This window comes from Myripristis murdjan, chromosome 23, assembly GCF_902150065.1.
Source record: "Myripristis murdjan chromosome 23, fMyrMur1.1, whole genome shotgun sequence".
In the NCBI taxonomy this organism is placed as follows: domain Eukaryota; kingdom Metazoa; phylum Chordata; class Actinopteri; order Holocentriformes; family Holocentridae; genus Myripristis; species Myripristis murdjan.
In genome coordinates, this window is record NC_044002.1 from 17,567,064 (window position 1) to 17,587,267 (window position 20,204).

At 41.3% G+C, this 20,204-nt stretch overlaps 1 protein-coding gene across 3 annotated transcripts in view; it reads right to left on the minus strand.

Annotated features, from left to right (window-relative positions):
- The window catches only part of gramd4a (GRAM domain containing 4a), a 65,766-nt gene that overhangs the window by 29,221 nt on the left and 16,341 nt on the right, over positions 1-20,204 (minus strand). For all 3 annotated transcript variants that reach the window (XM_030045659.1, XM_030045658.1, XM_030045657.1), the window contains one exon: positions 15,910-16,030. In XM_030045659.1, the coding sequence (XP_029901519.1) occupies positions 15,910-16,030 (121 nt within the window). The remainder of the gene's footprint in view (positions 1-15,909; positions 16,031-20,204) is intronic.

Sequence of the window (20,204 nt, forward strand, 5' to 3'; positions counted from 1 at the left end):
AGCACTTTTTTTTTTCTTCTCCCCTAATCCTGTTCACTCTTTCTCCTCTCATATCTGTCCATATTTCCACTCCTTTACCCTGTCTTGGTCAGACTGTCTCTTTGCCCCACACTCATCTTTCTCCATTCATTCCCCACCTATATCTAATCCTCGGCCACTCTTTTTTCCCTCTCGCATGCTCTCCAAATTAACCCTGTCCCTCTCCTCTCAATCCCCTCTCCATCGCCTCGACTCTATCAATTATCAAACAAGGTCAAAAGTGTGTCCATCTCACTGACTTGCTAAAATAAGTGGAATATCTTAAAAGTGATGGACCAGATTAACAAGAGTCAGTAATACTGTAATAGAAGGTGGGTCACAAGTGTGTTATACTGACATGGTACAATAGCTGGTACGTGCATGGTGATTCCAGACACACACACACACACACACACACACACACACACACACACACACACACAAACACACCACAGAATATGGACCCTTTTCCTGTTCCACAGAGACAGTCTCCGCCTGATAACATATTAATAATACTGTCACATGCTCACTGAGCTTCTAAATTAGAAAGGCATTTTCTATTTATAAAACTTTATCGTAGGTCACCATGCCAAGGGGTCTCTTTGACCATACCCAAGTCCCGTAACTAGACCATTTGGTGTGTGACACAGACAGGGGACAAAGTAAAAGCCACACTGGGGTCACTTTTAATAGCGCTGACCTTCCCTCGGATGCAGGCTTCCACAAAATGCCTGTTACCCTGAATTTTATACCAATTGCAGAAAACAAACCAGGTTACGATTTAAGAATTGAAAAAAAAAAAAAAAAAAAAAAAATGTTGAAATGATGTCAACTTCTTGAGGATGTGACTGGAGCTGATAGTGGATGGTGTGTCCAGTTTAAGTTTGGATAACATTCAGGACACGATTATGTGAAATATCTGAGGATATTGATCAAAATTAGTTAAGTTACATACATTAAAAAAGTACCTGCCTGCTGAGGTTGAAGTTGAATTAAAAAAAAAAAAAAAAAAAACTGCTTGGTGATCGTTTGGAAAACTTGAATGAATGCACTGACAGAATGGATGAATCTACCTTTCTGTGAGATTGCTGAAGTTACTATGTGATCATTTAATAAGTTTGATGTAATCCATATTCACTTCTGCTAAAGAATTGCTGTTATGGGATGAGCTTTGGTCAGTGACTTACAGAGGTTGCTTTGGACAACAAATGATACCGGAGAACTTACAACTTGTTGGTTACCTTACTTTTGTTGATAGGTAATCATCTTCCTGAGCTAGATAGCTGGAATATTGAGAGCCAGACTGACTGAAATCCAAGGTTTATGTAAGATAACATATTGAGGCTGAGGTGCTGACGTACTGAAGCTAACTAACTAAACACTAGAGTTTACTGAAAGCTGAAGTTGCAAAGAGTGTACTGAGGTTGAAGGGTGACCAACTTACTGAGGTTGAGGTTACTTTGTGGCTCTTGATCCTATCAGCACATCCACTGTAGAGCAACTCAAAGCTATCAAAGTCACTGTCTTCCATCGTAGACGCACCCATCCGTACTGCATAGTCTCCCAGACCTCGGGATGCTCAAACTGCGACGGGCTGCAGAGTGGCTGACCTGCTCCCCTGCTGAAACCGAGCCACAGCTGCAAGCTCTCCTGGTCTGATCCAGCTTGTTTAAGACCTAACCAACCACGGCAGAGCCCTCTCAAAGTTTCGGTATACCGCTCCATGCTTCTGTGTGTCCCATCCAGAAATGAAGCGCACTCAGAGTTTGAGTTGCTCCTGGATTGAACGACAGGTCCTTTAACACTAACCTGTCATCAAGCAACATAGCAAACTGTCCTGATTGGCCTCCACACAATGAGAGTGATGGTGATGCAAGCTGGTCTGAGTTGGTCAGGCACGGGGTGGAAAAGAGGGGAGGACAGCTGAGGTAAGAGAGAGGTGGGGCTTTCGTGGGAGACTAGCAGCTAAAAACGACCTGGATTTGAGTACGATGGAGCTGTCAGGCATGAAGAAGACACATGAAACTGTGTGTCCACCAGTTGGCATAAGTATATATGTGTACTTTGTGTATGAGCATGTATTTATGGAGTACATGTGTTGTTATGTGTGCTTATGTGTACATGTGAGGATGCCATGAGTTTTGCACAAATACTGTAAATACGCAAGCACAGCAAATCCCCTCTCATCTAAACAGGCAAAGTTTTAAGACCTCAAAGGAAAAGTACTGTGTGAGTTTTTCAATCCAGGCCAGAGACATGGCTCCTTTCACTGAGGGGAAGGTAGGGGGGAATCAGGGTTCAGGAGGGAGGAGAGAGAGTGAAGAGTGAGAGAGAGGCCAGAGAGAGCGAGAGGAGAGAGAAGGAGAGAGGAGAGGAGAGAGAGAAGAGAGAGAGAGAGAGAGAGAGAGAGAGAGAGAGAGAGAGAGAGAGAGAGAGAGAGAGAGAGAGAGAGAGAGAGAGAGAGAGAGAGAGAGAGAGAGAGAGAGAGAGAGAGAGAGAGAGAGAGAGAGAGAGCGAGTTCACATTGGGCTCTCATTGTTTCCATTCTTCACAGTCTTTACCCCAGAGCGGAGAGGCCTGAAGCCGATCTGCAGATGTCAATAGCCATTCAGGACACTGATAGACATGCAAGGAAAATGAGCAGGGAGGGGCGCTATGGGGTGAACAGAAGGACAGAACTGTTATACTTGGCAAAAGGAGAGTAGGAGAAGAGGAGAATATCCAAAATGTTAGTGGCAGTGAAATTAACTCTGATTTGGCTAGCGCCCACTGTATACTGGGAGTCATGTTTTCACTGTGTTGTAAGTAATCAGTTTAAGGAAAGAAAACAAAAACTTTGCTTGTTCTCTTGCTGGCAAAACTTCTACTAATGAAAGTGATTTAACACATCTTGGCAAGATAAGCCATGAAAGGCCGGAAAATGTTTATGGCTTCCACATTTGGAATTTTCTATTGATAATGTTAAAAGTTTTCTGAAAAACTTATTTCAATGTTGCACTCCTCTCAGTGAAAAGAGACTTATTACATGTGGTTTATCACACCTAACAAACTGTCCCTTAAATTACTTTTAATCTGCTAAAGCTCACATTTAGATGCTCGGGTTTCAAGCCAAATGTTCTTTTGAATTATGAGGACTGAATTATCTTATATTTCTGACGAAGTAGTAGTTGTATTTCCCTCATTCTGGAAGCCACCCTGCACTTTATTTGAAACACCTCCAAAGTGTGAATTAAATAACTTGACAGGTGGAATGTAAACATATAGCAGCTACTGTGGACCTGTACTTCTACACTCCAGTTCAAAGCAAGAAATGTCAATCTTGCTACAATGTAATGAAGCTTGCATTTTATCATCCTTTCAGGTTTAGGAAAGTTACAGTTATACTTGGAATGGAACCAAGAGCAACTATTTTCATCTTCCCTTTGTCTTCTTCCTTCTTTTTGAATTTCTCTTGCCTCTCCCTGGCCTCCTTCCTCTGCGGCCCTGATATCTCTGGGTGACCTAGATTTCACTCATTTGTTTCACCTTGTTGTGGCCGGTTCTTTATTTTTGCACTAAACCATTACGTTGACTTCATGACTAAATCTTCCGCCCACACAGCCTCTCTTGTGATGTATAACAAACACACTGATTCTTTCTAGTGCCATCCTGTCATTGCTGGCCTCTTGTCCCTATGGCACAGAGCCAAGCTCTGAAGGCAGCCTGTTTAAGTGTGTCTTATCTCACGTTGAATACATGTGAAACTGAGGTTGTGTGTGTGTGAGTGTGTGTATGTTTGTGTTCCTGCGTATGGGAAATAAGCACGCAATAATCTGTGGTATAAACAATGCTCCATAATTGAATGTCATGTCAATGGAGCAGGACAACATCTGCTTGTTTGGAGTCAGTAATCACTCATGGATCTCTGGTCTCTTCTAAGAGGGGAAGTGATGAAGAGGAAGGCAAATTAACATCAGTCATTATGAGCACCACGTAGGGGAAAATGCAGGGAAAACAAGACAGTTCTATGATTCACCCACAGGTATAGTAAGAGTGCTACAAAAACTGTACTCACAAAAGAGGTAATGTAAGGAGGGACCCTACATCCTGTGTGTGTACATGTAGAGGTATGTTTTGTTACACCTTTCAGAGCACCTTATAATATCTGAGTATGATCTAGTCTCTTTTACAATGCAGTCATCTGTTTCCTTCTTACTCTCACCTAGAATTAACAAGTGAGGACTGGTTCCTACTGCATCTGAACCAAGACATCAGACTACGCAACAAAATTAAACAATGAGCACTGATAGTCAACCAGTCTACAATAATGCGACAGGATGACTTTTCCCATCTACATGGCCGTCTTCACAAAGCTTTGACGTTTTGCTGTCTTCTTCAGAGAGAAAAGAAATGAGAAAATCTCTGTTTCCTGTTTAGGATGGAGGAGCTGTCAAGACACATCCTGCCTCAGTGATGCCATTTTCCTGTTGAACATAACTCATCTACAAGAGAATGATGAGAAGAGACTGTCTCCTTAACAGGCCGCTGAGCAGGATTTTAGCAATTATCATGAAGGCAGGGAGCTGCCCATTCATGACAATGAATCATCATCTCTGACTCTCTCTACAAACAAAGCAAACTGCACTTAGAAGAAACTATTAGTCCTGCCTGTAAACACAATTTTAAAGCCCGCACCAACATCTATTATTCACATGTAACAGTTAACACCATTACAATAGGTCTGAATATTGTCCATACAGTTGTTGTTGTAGTTCTTGTTTTTAAAACAGCATGCAAAACTGATTCAGATTCTCACAAGGTCTCTATTTTCTGCAAGCTAGAGCACTGAAAATCCTGACTACAAACACCAGTAATTTCGTAAAAAAAACAAACAATCTTTAAAAAATTATTATTTATTATCTTATATAGAAACTTTTTTCTTCTTCTGCCTCTGGAAAACTGAAATGGAGACCACTTTGCAAAACAAACTGCTTTGCTGGGGTCCTACTTGATTTCAGGGTAGCTCAATTTCTGATTGCATTTTGCATTCTGATTGCATTTCATATCTATAATTTTTACATTGCTGTACATGTTAATCTCAGTGAGAGGTGTGAAATGTTTTATTTCCCCTTGAAAGTGTACACATACGCCACCATGCAAAATTCACCAGAAATGGGTTACAAAAATTTAGATTTTCAAAAATCTCTCCCACAGGAACCCCCTCCTAGAAATTCTGGGACTGTGTTGTAAAAAGCGTCAAAGCCTCCAGTCCAATTTCAGACCCAAGAAGTTGCAATTACACAGTAAGTCTCTTAGCCAGCTGAGCTACCAGGACAGTCCAGCAGCCCTTTTTAGAGAATTTGGCCCCTGCCCCATTTAGAGTCTGTGCACGCCTTGAATTGGAACTGTGCCTTGCCAATCTGGGCCCACGTTGCTGTTTGGCGATACACTTTTTCCTGCAGATAATTGAACTAATGGCAGGCTGTCCATCATGTTAAGACGTTTCCATCACAGCTTCAGCGGCAATGAAACTGATAGCAGAAAAACTGACATTAATTTATACAGTACTGGTAAACATCCGGTATTGATGTAAACTCCTCACAATCAAACACAGGATTCTCTCTAGGTTCACCGTTTTTGCACTGAAATTATTAGAACGGACAGTAGTACTAATTTCTTCGAAGGACATTTCCTGATTAGACTAAATCCTGAGTTTGAATTCTTAAACATTCACATAAGTACTTCAGATAGAACAGTTAAACAGCAAATTATCCAGGAATCACAGAATCAAACAACAATTATTTGAATTTAGCAGTGAATTGGGCCAGTCCTCTTAACGCTACCCATAGTGGGTCAAACACCTAAGTTCGCATCCAACCTCCGGCTATTTGCTGCTGTCATTCCCCTCTTTCTCCCTTGCCCCTCCTCTCCCACCTCTCTCTACTGTGACTGTCAAATAAAGCAGAGATGCCAAAAAACCATCTTTAAAAAAAAATGTAAGAAAACAATGTAAAAATGTAAATCCTTTTGATTATCGAGGTCCTTTATGTTACTACTGTGTTTTTCAAATGTGGCTTCCAATGTATGTATGATGTTGTGTTGCTGGATTTATTGGGCACACAAATTTGCCACCTGGTCCCTTCTTGTAACTTTGAACATGAACCACAATTGTCCCAAATTTAAGACATATGGATGATTAGTATGGTAAGTAGAGAGCTACAACATTCAGTGTCCCTTGGTATGTCACATTAATACCCCATGATAAAGCTGAACTGATTGACAGCATTAAACTTTGGGACTGTCCAACTTTTCGACCCTAAGCCGTGAATGTTAACTAGACAGCCAAATTGTGACGTGTGGGGAACTTGTATATCCGATAAATCCGACAGGATGTGAGTGCAGGGTGTACTTGCTCTACTAGGGATAATTCCCACCCGAGTGTGAGTGAGTTCAAAATGGTCACAATGACAATGAGGTGCGATGTAGCCTGGGACAGTATAACATATGATATTTTTTAGGTATGCGTAGCGTACACAGTTAATTGTTGTAATGAATCGTCTGAAAACTTTTCAGTGGCACCTGCTGCATTGTGTGTGTATGTGTTTGTGGTGTGTGTGAGTGTGACAGAGAGAGGGAGAGTAGGAGCGAGAGAGAGAGAGAGAGAAAGAGAGAGAGAGAGAGAGAGACGAGAGAGAGATAAGAGAGAGAGGGTAGGGACAGGGCAGCTAGGACACTGTATTGATCACTAGTCAGCTGTAGGGTACAACAGTCTGTTCCCACTGCAGTGACCTTCACACTGAAGCCAGCACACAAACACACACAATGGGGAGGGGTGTAATAGAGAGACACACACACACAACACACACACACACACACACAGCACACACAACACACACACAAACACACACACAATACACACAAACACAGAAACACACAGTGTGCCCGTACCATTGTAAGTATGAGGATGGCTGTCAATAGGAAAAAAAAAATGTTTAGAGTTATGGTTGCTTCGTGTGTGGGTGTGTAGTGTGTGTGTGTGTGTGTGTGTTGGTGTGTGTGAGTGAGTGAGTGAGTGAGTGAGAAGAGCGAGAGAGAGAGAGAGAGAGAGAAAAGGAAAGAGAGAGAGAGAGAGAGAGACTAGATCTCCATGTGACTTGTGTACTCTATATTTACACGTGCTTGTGTCTTATTAGCTTGCCAATGTTCCATCAGCTCTGAATAAAAATTGGGTCTTTGTGAGGGAAGGAAAGAGTTATATGGGGACAAGCTATAAAGATCAGCAGACTGAAAGCAAAGAGAAAAAGCAAATAAAGAAAGCAAGGGCAAAGAAAGAAACTGAGGGAGAACTGAGAGAGGACAGAGTGAAACGTGAGACAGAAAAAAAGCAAGAGTGAAGACAAATGGAAATGGCGAGAGTGACACAGAGATAAAGGCCTTGGACATTTAGTCTGCTCACATAATTGACATGGATGTAATTTCCAGTGTTGGCACCCTCCGCCATTTTATCACCAGTAACAAGTTAGTGCAGCTCAGCACTGTGACCCGAGGGACACACTGCATCTAATATATTCCTGTTTTCCACCTCAATCATGACTATAACCATACACTACCGCCAAGGTCATCCCTCAGCAAAGTTGTGCTTCTCAGAGCCCAAAAACATAAATCTGGGCAGAAAATGCACACAAAAAAGCACTCATAACATATGCACATACACGTACACACACTAGGTTGTGGGCACAGAGGCTGTGCAGTTTCATACACACAAGCTCGGTGCAGATACAGTACAGTTTTATGTGTTGAGCTAAACCCCTTACATAATTTACACCTCCACTGTACTCATGTCTTCTCTAGTCATTGTGACCCTACAGAGCACTGTGCAGAGAGGAGAATGAAACCAGGCAGCCTGCATGCAATGAGGAAATGGTTCAACAGCTGATTATTTCATTGCTGAGAAATTGAAAATGAAGGTTGAAATGTGGCAGTTGGATTGTCTCTCTCAGACGATCCTCCTCTTGAATAGTGAGATGGACTGATGTAGAATTTGAACATCACTAAACCATTCACTTTGAGATGGTGCAACTGCTGAAATCAAACAAGACTATCATCATGAAGACAGCAGCTTTTTTTTTTTTTTACTGGCCTCCACACTGCATTTTACATCATGTGCAGCCTGGTCAATTTAGCAGGAACTGCTGGATCACTTTATGGCACAGATAAAAGAAGGCGCTGTTCTTATGCAATGCAAACAGAGCTAAAGCTTCCAGTTTCTTCACAATGGCAGATGGTGAAAGGAGTGAAAAGGATGATTGAGGGGTTCACTCCAGCGTGATATAAACACACGTGGAGGGAGGCCAAAGAGGGGGAGGGGGACAGAATAGCACATCTGCTCTGTGACAGGAAACAACAGGGTTTATAAGAAATATGGCATTAATTTTCAGAGAAGTAGCAGCAACAATATCAATGTCATGAGATAGAAATTACCAGCTGTCTTGACCCGTGGTCTCATTTATTTATGGCAATTTTACTGACGTATATCACAGTTAATTTGATAATAATATACTGAAACAATCATTCTAGTTTTGCAACTGTAAAATGTAAACTAATTAACCTACAAATGGATTGATTTTAAGATAGCACACACCACGCCTACAACACTATAGCTTAAAATAAACCAACAGGGAATAATCCATTATTTGACTGCAGCAACTGAATGACATAGTTTTCTTTTTTCCATCGTGAGCGGGTTAAATATGTCACAGTTCATGTGCAATCCTGTATTTTATGGCTCTTTGTCACCACACTCACACCAGCACTTCTTGTTCTGTCCAGCCATACACAGTACAGACACACCATTTTTTAACAAAGTACAGCAAGCCCTGTCATTAATGCTGCTCACTGATAAAACAGTGGTAGCAATACATGTAAGAGTTAATTGTGAAAATATACACACTGCATTACTTATTTTATATTTACTGAGTCTACTCTTACCTTTCTTTTATCTGCTGGCACAGGTCACTTTCTGTTAAACAGGAAAATCGTTTATAGGGTGTTGTTTTGCAGCAAAATTGTTGGTACACCCCTGCGCGATATAATGACCTCTACAAAGTAAGGTCTCTGATGAAGGCCCAGTCAATTTGGCAGACCCGAGCCATCCCTTGACTTTGTGCTGCTGCATCATGGCGCAGATATATTCTGCCGCGATGCAAACAGACTTAAAAGGTCATTTATTCCTGCTGCTATCACCATCGTGAATGCATCTTTGAAACCAGTTTGTGTTGAGGTCTGTGTGATGTTTTTTGATGTGATGTTTATATTATTGTTGTTCTTCTGTTTTTATCTGCTGCTGGCTGTAAATCAAATTGCCCTTCGGGATAATAAAGTACCTTGACTTTCCCTGTGAATACTTAGGCTACTACACACAGATTAACAATATTTTGACGTGAATCATCTGTAGCTTTCCAACATCACCTGTAGAGCTTGTTTTGCTTGTGACACGTTTTGTTAAACACTGCGCAGGCAGACATTGCTATCTACATGTTTTCCCTTGGTTTTTTAAGTAAAACTCAAATATGTAATTTTCATTAAAATGTTTTATATTGTTATCATTAAGTGTGTCATAAAACTATGAGAAAATCCTGGAGAAAGACCTAACAGCTTAATTCTCTTGACTCAAAACTGCAATTTTGCTAGGTCTTAGAAGCTACTTTCACACATAAAAGTGGAGCAATCCAGTCAAAACACCCCTTCAGTTTGTATTCCTCTGCCTTCAGATTCAGAATTGACTGTTTGCTCATTACCATGGCATACTAAGTGTGTGCTGTTACAAATCCACCATTTTTACCAATCTAATGTGTATTACTGCATGTGCAACCCCTAAAACATTTTATTATAGTGAAAAATACTAAAAAATAAAATCCACATTAATATTGGGTGTATCATCCCTTTAAATCCAGACTGGTGCAGTGCTTTGCCTTGTCAAGGTGGCATATGACACACTTCATGGAAAGATGGAGAGACATAGGGAGAGAGAGGAGAGAGAGAGAGGAGGGAGAGAGAGAAGAGAGAGAGAGAGAGAGAGGAGAGAGAGAGAGAGTGAGAGAGACAGATAGAGAGGGTGAGAGAAAGACAGAGAGAGAGAGACAGAGAGAAAAAGAGGCAGCACAGTGTTGGTCCTCCAACCTTAATCTCATTAGTCTGTTGTGGCAGCCAGCAAAACAGTAAGACATCAGCATAAACACACACACACACGTGCGCGCACACAAGCAGAAGAACGATGGTACTATAGTTTATAGGGAGAAAATGAATGAAGAGTGGAATGGAGAATGGAGGAGTTGGAAGAGAGGCAACAAGCAGAAAAGGAATCACACAAGTTTGAAACAGAGGCCATTATGACCACTGCTTGTGTGTGTGTGTGTGTGTGTGTGTGTGTGTGTGTGTGTGTGTGTGTGTGTGTGTGTCATGCCTGACCCTCCTTGTATGTGATCTTGCATCCAGAGACACGGTTACAAATTAACCAATTAAGTGGCTTCAGAATAGCAGTGGTCAGTCACAATGGATGCCAAGGGAGAAGGCATGGGTCATTTCATGCACACTCACACACACCATCTGGACTGGAAATTCATGCCTCCTGTGAAGGCAGGAGACATTATACTTTGGCGTTGTCTTTGTTTTAGAATACAGTGTGGGTTCTGGCATTATTTTAGGAAGCAGAGAGAAAGACGTCAGAGAGAAGGAGGGAGAGAGAGAGAGAGGGAGAGGGAGAGAGAGAGAGAGAGAGGAGAGAGAGAGAGAGAGAGAGAGAGAGAGAGAGAGAGATACGCCTACACTCTGTTGGCTCTGTCTTTGAAACACAACCAAGAAGCCCGAATCATTTCTTGGGTTAAATTGGCTCCATACAGCTCCCAAAATGAACACGAACCGATGCAATTTCAGAATGGTATGAGTCTTGCTTCTATTTGCTAACACTGTCTAATAATTATAATAGTTGAAATATTTTATTATTGCCACTTGCTAATGAAATTCACCTTTCTGCTATTTTGCTGTGATTCTGAGATGAGTCAACAACTAAAAAATGGAACCATAAAGAATTACAACATTTCTTATCTTCATTGTGAAGAGAGAGGCACAATATCAAAGTACAGAATTAATACAGAACAAAACCAAAACAAAAACAACAATGTTGGCTGTGTTAAAAAGAGTCAAGGGCATATAAGGCTATGCAGCTGAATGCTCACAGCAATAAAAGTCATTCATATTTTATGTTTTTAACTGTCTGTCTTCTTCAAAATGGATTAACAAATGAACAAGCAGATAAAGGGTCCATGCCTTTCTCAAGTGAACTACAAGAGGAAAGCACAGGCTGTTGTGGGGATCAAAATTTTGACTCATTAATTATGTAACAGGCTTTGTAAGTGTTCGGTCGTGTGAGGGGAAAGTCGTGGCTAAGGCAATGTTCCGGGCAAGAGAAGATGAAATGGACTGGGGATGGTTAAGATGGGTTTGCGCATGTGATGAAGAATCTCTTTTCTATTGACAATGACAACTGTGTACATTTGCCTTGTGCATACTTATTCTAGTGTCAACAGAATGCAGTGCCTTCGCAAAGGTCAGTCAGTTCGGTGTGTGGTTCCTTAATCAGTTTTTGTGAACAGTAAGGATTGATACATGTGACACTTGGCATTTCATTAGTCCAGCTTCTGTAAGGGCCATTAGTGATTACGGTCAGGGGGTCAAAGCCTTTTTATGTAATTGATTTCTTATTTTTCACCAGGACTACAACTGATGACTATCAATTAATCTGGTGATTTATTTACGATTAGTTGTTTAATCTAAGGCCTAATTCATTGATTAATTTAGATATTTTTAACAAAACAATTTCCCCAAACTACATTAAAAAATTAACAACAATAGGATTTTAAAATAAAAATCACAATTATCTGACAAACTCCCCTAAATTACCAATTCAAAAACTTTTACTGATAGTATTTCACATTTTATTTATGTATTTCCTCAAACAAATCCTTATTTGGATTTAGCAAAGAAACGACCAAATAAAAGATATTAAGAGGCAACAGTGCCTACATATGCAGCAGTTTTATCCTGACATTAGGCAATAGAGCATTTTATTTTTGTGTAGAATTTGATCACGCCGTTGCTGCAAACTTGCAAGCTGTTTTCTGTTTAAGTTTTACATTGTGTTTTCACAATATGATTTTCAATCCCATGACCTATTGAGTTGCTGTGTTTCCTATGTTGTAGTGAAGGATGCTGTGCTACAGTATGGCCCTTACACAACACGCAACCCCATTCTGCACTGCAACAACAAATCTTTTGTTTCTACCAGCTAATCCGATTCGCCTTAACTAACAACATATATAACTAACGGCAGGCCTTTCTGAGAACTGGTGAATATACACTTCTGTAGGTCCCTCTATTGGTGCTGAATGGCACTTAACTGTGCGAGTGAATGGTGTACACACTCACCATAGCATTGTGTATTGTGTGATGACTGTGCAAAGTGGAGGAGAGCAGCATGCAGAAAACAGAATAACATAATAAGTAGAGTGCAGGCCGGTGAGCTCAGGACTCCATTAGGTGCTAATGGATTATAACGCTTCACTGCTCCCCCGAACTACAATTACAACCGGCCCGAGATGGATGAAAGATTGAGAGACATGAGAGAAATGGAGAACCGAGAGACAGAGGGAGAAGGGAAGGGAGCAGCAGCAGACAGACAAGAGCCACGGGAGAGCAGAGGGAGGGAAGAGAGCAAAGCGCTGTGGAAACCAGGAAGAAAACCGCATTACCCAGAGGCATCATTACCCTTTCCTAATCGACACAAACACTGAAAAAAAGCAATGTGTTCAAATATATCCCTACCCTTCAGAGTCCCCATACTAAATGCCATGTAGCTGCCATCTTAGGCAGAGGCAATAATTACTTATTAACTATTTGAGCTCATGAACCTGTCAGCACTGCTGTAAAGCAACCTTACAGCATGTGTGCTTTGTCGGATAATTCAAGTGTTGTTTTTTTTGCAATTATGAACTGCAACGCACTGCACTGCTACAGTATGTCTGACACAGAAGAAAGAAAAGAGAAATAGAAGGCAGGAGGAGAGGAAAGGATGAGATAAATGAGAAGAAAGAGAACACAGACAGATTAAGATGTAGAAAGCTGGAAATGGCGAACGGAAGCTGAGAGAGAGGAACTCAGCAGGACGGTGAGAAGGAGCCGAAGAGAGAGAGAGAGAGGTCAAGAGGACTTGACAAAAGGAAGGAAGGAAAAAAGGGGCAAGAGGCAAGGAAAGAGTGAGAGGAAGAAACATACATGCACAAAGAGATGGACTAGCTAACATCCTGACAGTGTGACAACAAAGCCAATGCTTTTAGCTCAAGCAAAGAGGAAAAGGCACTATGAGAGGATATAGCCTGGGGAATTCGCTGTCACACACACAAACACACAGTTATAAGGGTGGTGGTGGTGGTGGGGGTAGGGGGGGTTACAATTCACAGTCCATTACACACCACGGTCCTGTCCACGTGCTGCAACATGGTACAGCACAGCCAGTACTTCACATTGAAAAGCAGAGCCAGGTTAGAAAAACTGTCCGTGTGTGTGTGTGTGTGTGTGTGTGTGTGTGTGTGTGTGTGTGTGGGCCAGACCACATGGTCAGACTCAGCACCATACACTTTTAGCCTCAGGCTGCAGAGGATCCATCATGATGCTTCCCTTCTCCCTCCATATCTTTTCCATTCATTCCTCCTGACCCTTTTTTTAAAAATCTTTTTTCAGACTTTCCATCACATCCCATCTCTCTATCTGTGCTCTCCACTTTAAAATGGTAACTCAGTACAGAGTTATGCTTTGCTTGGTACAGTAACATAAGTTTTCCCAGAATAAATTAATACAACCTCATGAGCAATGACACAGTTACCTGCATGGCTGAGGAGGTAGAGCTGTTTCCTGGTAACTGCAGCACTGCAAAAACGCAAAATCTTACCAAGATTATTTGTCTTATTTCAAGTCAAAAATGTCTTATATCTAGTCAAAATATCTCATTACACTTAAAATACGACATGATCACCTCAGAAGTAAATTGTTTTTAGACAATTTTCACTTGTTTCAAGTGAAAATTCACTTGAAACAAGTGAAAATTTGCTTGTTTCATTGGCAAAATTTGCCAGTGGAAAAAGTGAAAATTCACTTGAAACTAGTGAAAATTAGCTAGAAACAAGAAACAAATTTTGCCAATGAAACAAGCAAATTTTCACTTGTTTCAAGCAAATTCTCACTTGAAACAAGAGACAATTGTCTAAAAACAAGTTACTTCTGAGGTGACCATGTCTTATTTTAAGTGTAATGAGATATTTGACTAGTAATAAGACATTTTGACTTGAAATAGACAAATAATCGTGGTAAGATTTTGAGTTTTTGCAGTGAGGGTTCCTAGTTCGATCCCCAGCTCCTCCAGAGAGCATGTCAATGTGTCCCTGAGCAAAACACTGAACCCCTAACTGCTCCTGATGGGCAGCCTGGCACTTTGCATGGCAGCCTCTGCCATCAGTGTGTGAATGTGAGTGTGAATGGGCAAATATGAGGCAAACATGGTAAAGCACTTTGAGTGGTCGGTAGGCTAGAAAAGCGCTATAGAAATGCATTCCATTTACCAAAACAAGCTGCTGTTGTTGTTGCACCCCTAAATATCAGGTAGAATTATCAAACAATAAATTAGATTACAAATGACAGGCTTTCTTCGGATGAAAATATTCTTACTTGGACTTTTTTCCAAGAAAAGGACAAGAAAAAAAAGACCATTAACAGGAGAGGAAGCTGAGTGATCCCAAGAGAGGGTGCATTTACCAACTTTGGGGGTATAATGGAAAAGTAATAAAACAAGGAATGCAATGACTTTCTGCTCCCAGGAGCTAAAAGGTAATATTATTAATTTTGAAATGAGGCATGAGTAATGCATAGTTTATTACTGCGTATGTGTAATCATCCCAACACATCAGTGAAGTTCAAGACTGCCTCGGTCAAACTGAACACAGCACCTAATAAGCACACAAAAGACACTTCCTCAATGGTGTGACTAGAGAGCAGACTGCAATATTGCTAGATGCTTAGAATTTAATGTTAAATCACACATTCAATACCCAGAAAACTGAAGGAGTAATTAAATTCCATGTTATGCATGCTCTAGCTTCTGGGCATGTTTTGTTGTTTTGGTGTTTTTCTCTTATTCCCAAACACAGACAATGTGACGTCACACTGAGATATTTCCAGTGCAGCTACATTCCACTGATAGTTGGAATTTTTTCAGCTATCTAACATCAATGGTAAATGTCAGGTTTGTGTCAGTGTCAGCTCCACAGAATCAAAGAGCACAGGCTTCTTTGAGACTTATCATTTTAGACCAACGCTCAATAACCATACAGGGAGAACTAAAGCACAGAGGAGACAGACATCAGCGGTGACCTCAGTAGTCACCACCTACACATATAAACCACAGCTGAATGGAACAAGTTCAGGCCTGTCTTTTGTGGCATGTTGATGGGCATTCTGATAAACGAAGGGACTCACTAACTAAAGTACATCCTCTTTCTCTCAACAGAGAGAAAAGAGATCTTCACAAGTGAACTTGCCAAAGGGCAATCTCTACACCAAATTGGCAATTCCGAGACCCTCTACTGACCCTCTACTGTAGCAACGCATGGACAAAAATCCAATTGGCATTTAGCCAAACACAGTTCAATGCAGAATACACACTCTTTGACGTAGGGCATCTGGAACTCTAGATGGGATGATGAATAAATACATTCTGTTTGAAAAGATGAAATGAATGCATTTGAAATGATAATAAGTCCCAAGGCAGATGCGTTTGCGCATGTGTATGTGAGCATGTTTACTCACGTAGGAAATGTTTCTCCAATAAGGCAATTTCCAGGTGACCTTTGACTTCGTTAAGTCGGTCTGACTCCGACCTCTGGAAGTCCTGGATGGCCGCAGCCATGGTGGGAGACCCCGATCCTGCCTGTACACATACACGCACACATACAGAACACATACATACACACAGGTGTATGTACAACACGCATGGATGAAAACACACATGTGCACAGACACATTTATAACGTCACGCAGAAACACACACACCCCGACAAATGCACAGGAATACAGAAAACAGAAGAAAGGATTGGTTTGAGAATTACAAGTACTTGACAACCAGATGCATACAAGCAAACATAAGCAGGAATATCCCATATGATCTCACACACATACGTACACACGCGCACACACAGATTAGCCTGGTGCCATGACTCACGCTAACGCTTCCTCTCCCGATTTAGAGTCCAGCTGGAGAGAGAGCAGAAGGAGGAAGGCGAAAGAGAGGAGAATCCCTTTCTTCCGACAGCAGCAATGCTGATGACTCACACACCCCTGACTAAGGGTTTCAACCCAGATACACACACACACACACACACACAGAAACACACACACACAAAACTCATGCATGTAATGGAACGAGCGTGTAGGTAGAGGTAGAAAGCGACAGTGATCGCGATTGCGAAGAGTGTGTGAGAGCAAATCGTCAGCAGAGAAAGAGTGTGACGGAAATGGGACAAGAGAAGATGGAGAGGGAGAGGAGAGGAGTAGAGGAGAGCCTGTGCCAACCGATGACAGCGGTATTGCAGGTTAACATCACCACTCGACTATAGCGAGGGTCCTTTAAGAGACTCCTGCCATGCACAAACACACTCTGCAGCAGCTTCTCCCTAGCAGCAACCAGCATGGTGTGTGTGCCTGCCCACACACACACACACACACACACACACACACACACACACACACACACACCACAATGTGTCTTTAGCTATTGTGGTCACTGAAAAAAAAGAGAGCAAGGGGCAAGAGTAAGAGGGAAAGAGAGTGAGAGAGATAGTGAGAGAGACTGACAGTGACCTGAAAAAGTGCTTTGGGAGCAAAGCAAAGCTTAACAAGACAGGCTGGTGGAGGATAGACAGAAAGAGAGAGAGAGAGAGAGACAGGAGACAGGGAGAGAGAAAGAGAGAGAGAGAGTGTCCCTGAATAGAGCACTTCAAAGGAAATAAATGAGAGTCTCTTCTGGAAGTGTGTCAGGGGAGCAGAAAAAGGAGGTGGATTGAAAGAGAGAGAGGGAGAGATGGAGGTGTGAGGACTGAATGATAAAGGAGAATGAAAGCGAATATAGAGAGGGAAAGAGAGATGAGGACAGGGAGATCTGTCGCAGCATTTTGACTGCTCAAGCTGCAATATTGTTCTATTTTGTCTTAGGTCAGCTTTGCTTTTTCCAAAATATCAAATAACTAATGGTTTGGTAAGAAAGAAGACCGGCAGGTACACTCACATCCTGTTAAACTGTGTCGATGAAACTGTGGCTCATACTGCAACAAGCTCATGGTAATGATATTCTGTGCGAGTATCAGCTAATTAAATCTCCAGCTCTTAACTTCTTTCTCTGAGGCACTCATGTCCCTCTTCTCCCTATGACATACAAACGGACAAATTTGTTGGCATCCTTCCATTAAAGACAGAAAAACCCACAATGGTCACTGAAATAACTTGAAACTGACCAAAGTATTGTTAAATAATAATTTACTGAACAACGACTAAGGAAAATCAGATATCAGTTGTGTTAGGGTTACATGAAACGTTTGATACCAAGTGGAATAGTAGTATCGGATACTCCAAATACATGTTGCCAAATTTTCCTTCCAAGTTTGTTGATGTTGTTTTTCAGAGCAGAAAAGGTGGGTAAACCACTAATGTATAATATGCTATATGATCTATTATTATACATCAGTGGATTAAACAGCCTTGTTGATAAAATGTACAATCTAATGTAATTAATAAGTGAAACACTTCTAAAACACATTTTAATATTTTACTGTGAAGTGTCCCATTCAGAAAATTCCCTGATACATCAGGATTTCCCCAGAGAATTTAGGAAATTCCCTGACTTTGCCCGTCTAGAATCTACCTTCAAAACCCCATGTTATTCCAAAAATTACTTGAATAATGATAAGATATTTATGATTGCAAAATATACAATGTTGATGTCTTCATAGGATTCCCACTTGCGGCAAGGCTTTGTTGTTTTTGGTGATATCAAAAGGCAGATTCCTTTTAAGAGTTAGGTTTCGATGTAGTTGAGTGCAAAGTTGCAGAGCAGAATTTAAATTATCCATCAATAAAAATTCTGTTTGATGTAGAAAAAAGTCGCATGCTGATGTTGCTACATTCATTTTCTGGATTAGTATTGCAAATAACATAGCCACAGTCAACTATCATGCTATATTTTTGATGTTATCAGTGATGTGAGTTGTTATTTGAGCACTACAAAATGAAACAAAGATGACTTCAAAAAATTGCATTATTTGTTTTATTTTACATGAACATCTACTATGAGTGAATGTAAAGACAAAAAAGAAAATGAATGAGAAAACAGTGGACAGATATTCTGAGATATTCAACCATGCGTAAAAAAAAATCAATGCGTAAAAAGTTCATACATTTATGAAATCCATTACAACAAACAACAACTGGATCATTACTACAGTATGAACAATCAGTTGACCGGTTCAGATGGCATTCAACTGTCATGGCACTTCACTTTAGAGCTGTGCTTATTTTTTGCTATTCAGAGGACAGATGATAGCGGGGCAATGTTGGTCCATTCCTACTGCTGCAGGTGCAAAATATGGGTTAGAGTTTCTCACCAAAGTTACAGCCAGTGAAAGAATAGATGTTAACCTTTGCTTCTACATCATAAAAGGAGACAAGAACCCTTCTCATAATCCACAACACCCCCACCTTCTGCAGCTCCTGTTTCAGGGCAAGGGATATCTCAAAAAAACTCGTTAGCATAGTAGTTTTTCTCAGTCCTAAATGATACAGTCCAGTATCCGTGCTCTGGTTTTGCCTATGACCTTCCCCGTTCTGTCGACAGACTCTCTTGCCACTCCTAAAGTCCATGCTGTCTTCCCTGTAACCTGAACCTCATAATAGAATCTGCCTGTGGGTGAAGCTCTGTTTCCTAAAACAGAGACACACTTAGAAAACCTTTCTGCGTTATGTGGGAGCTTCTTCTTGATGTATCCAAGTTTAACCTGTTTCCCATCCTCAGACAGAATAAGTTTGGGGTGTGCTGTGTCAGGGTCCAGAAGCACGTCCACTCCATATCGTCTGATCCTGTTTCAACTCATCGCACAACACTGCCATTTCTTGAGAGAGTTTCTCCTTAGTTGAGCCACAGCTTCCTGCATAATGTCAGCAAAGAGATCACTGTGGATACTGTTTTCCAGATAAGTCCTTGCTGGCCAGACGAGTAGACAGGGATGGGAAACTCCTGAAGAAGAGGATATGGTCCTCAGTGTGAGACAGCTGCTCCAGCTCTGCCTCTCTCTTCCTCAGCTCAGCTATTTTCCTGCTCCAGCTCAACGATGAAATCTACAGCCTGTGTCCTCTGTTGCTTTCTGCTTCTCATCAATACGTTCAATGAGTTCAGCTTGGCTTCTCTGTATGAAGGCCACCAGGCAGTGAACACCTCAATGCTTTCTGCTACCTCATTATTTGCGTCTTTGCTGGAGCGCTCTACTGACTGTTTGACCTCTCTAACCTTCTGCTCATAGCCCTTGATCATCTTCTGGACTTCTTCGACTTCTTCTTCACCCTGATCATTCTTCGCTCTGTACTCATCTTCTAGAGGTACGGTGTCAGGGGTTTTGTGGTCTGTCTCGGTGCAGAACTGACACAACAGGTCTGATCAGTCCTACAGAAACAGCTCCAGTGGTCTCTCATGCTTCTGACCAAACCCTGTCTTCTAGGTTGCAAAACAGGATCAAGTCAGTTTGTGCTTCTTTAAGCTTGAAATTCTTTCATGTGGCTCCAGTGAGTCTCACAGTAAGAAACAAGACACAACCAGGCAGGACTTCAGGGCCTTCTTCTTCTTACTTGTGCAAAAATCAACAAATACGTCTCCCAGTTCAGCAAACTGTTGGTCCGATGACATGGCAGTGCTTTTTGGAGATGACTCTCTGAATTGATTTGCCATCTCCAACAACAAACATTAAACAAAGACTTCTGGTCTGTTCGCACAAAACTTTGTTACACAGTGGACACTGACACACAGCGCTGTTATCCCAGCACTCAGTGATGCAGTTTTTACA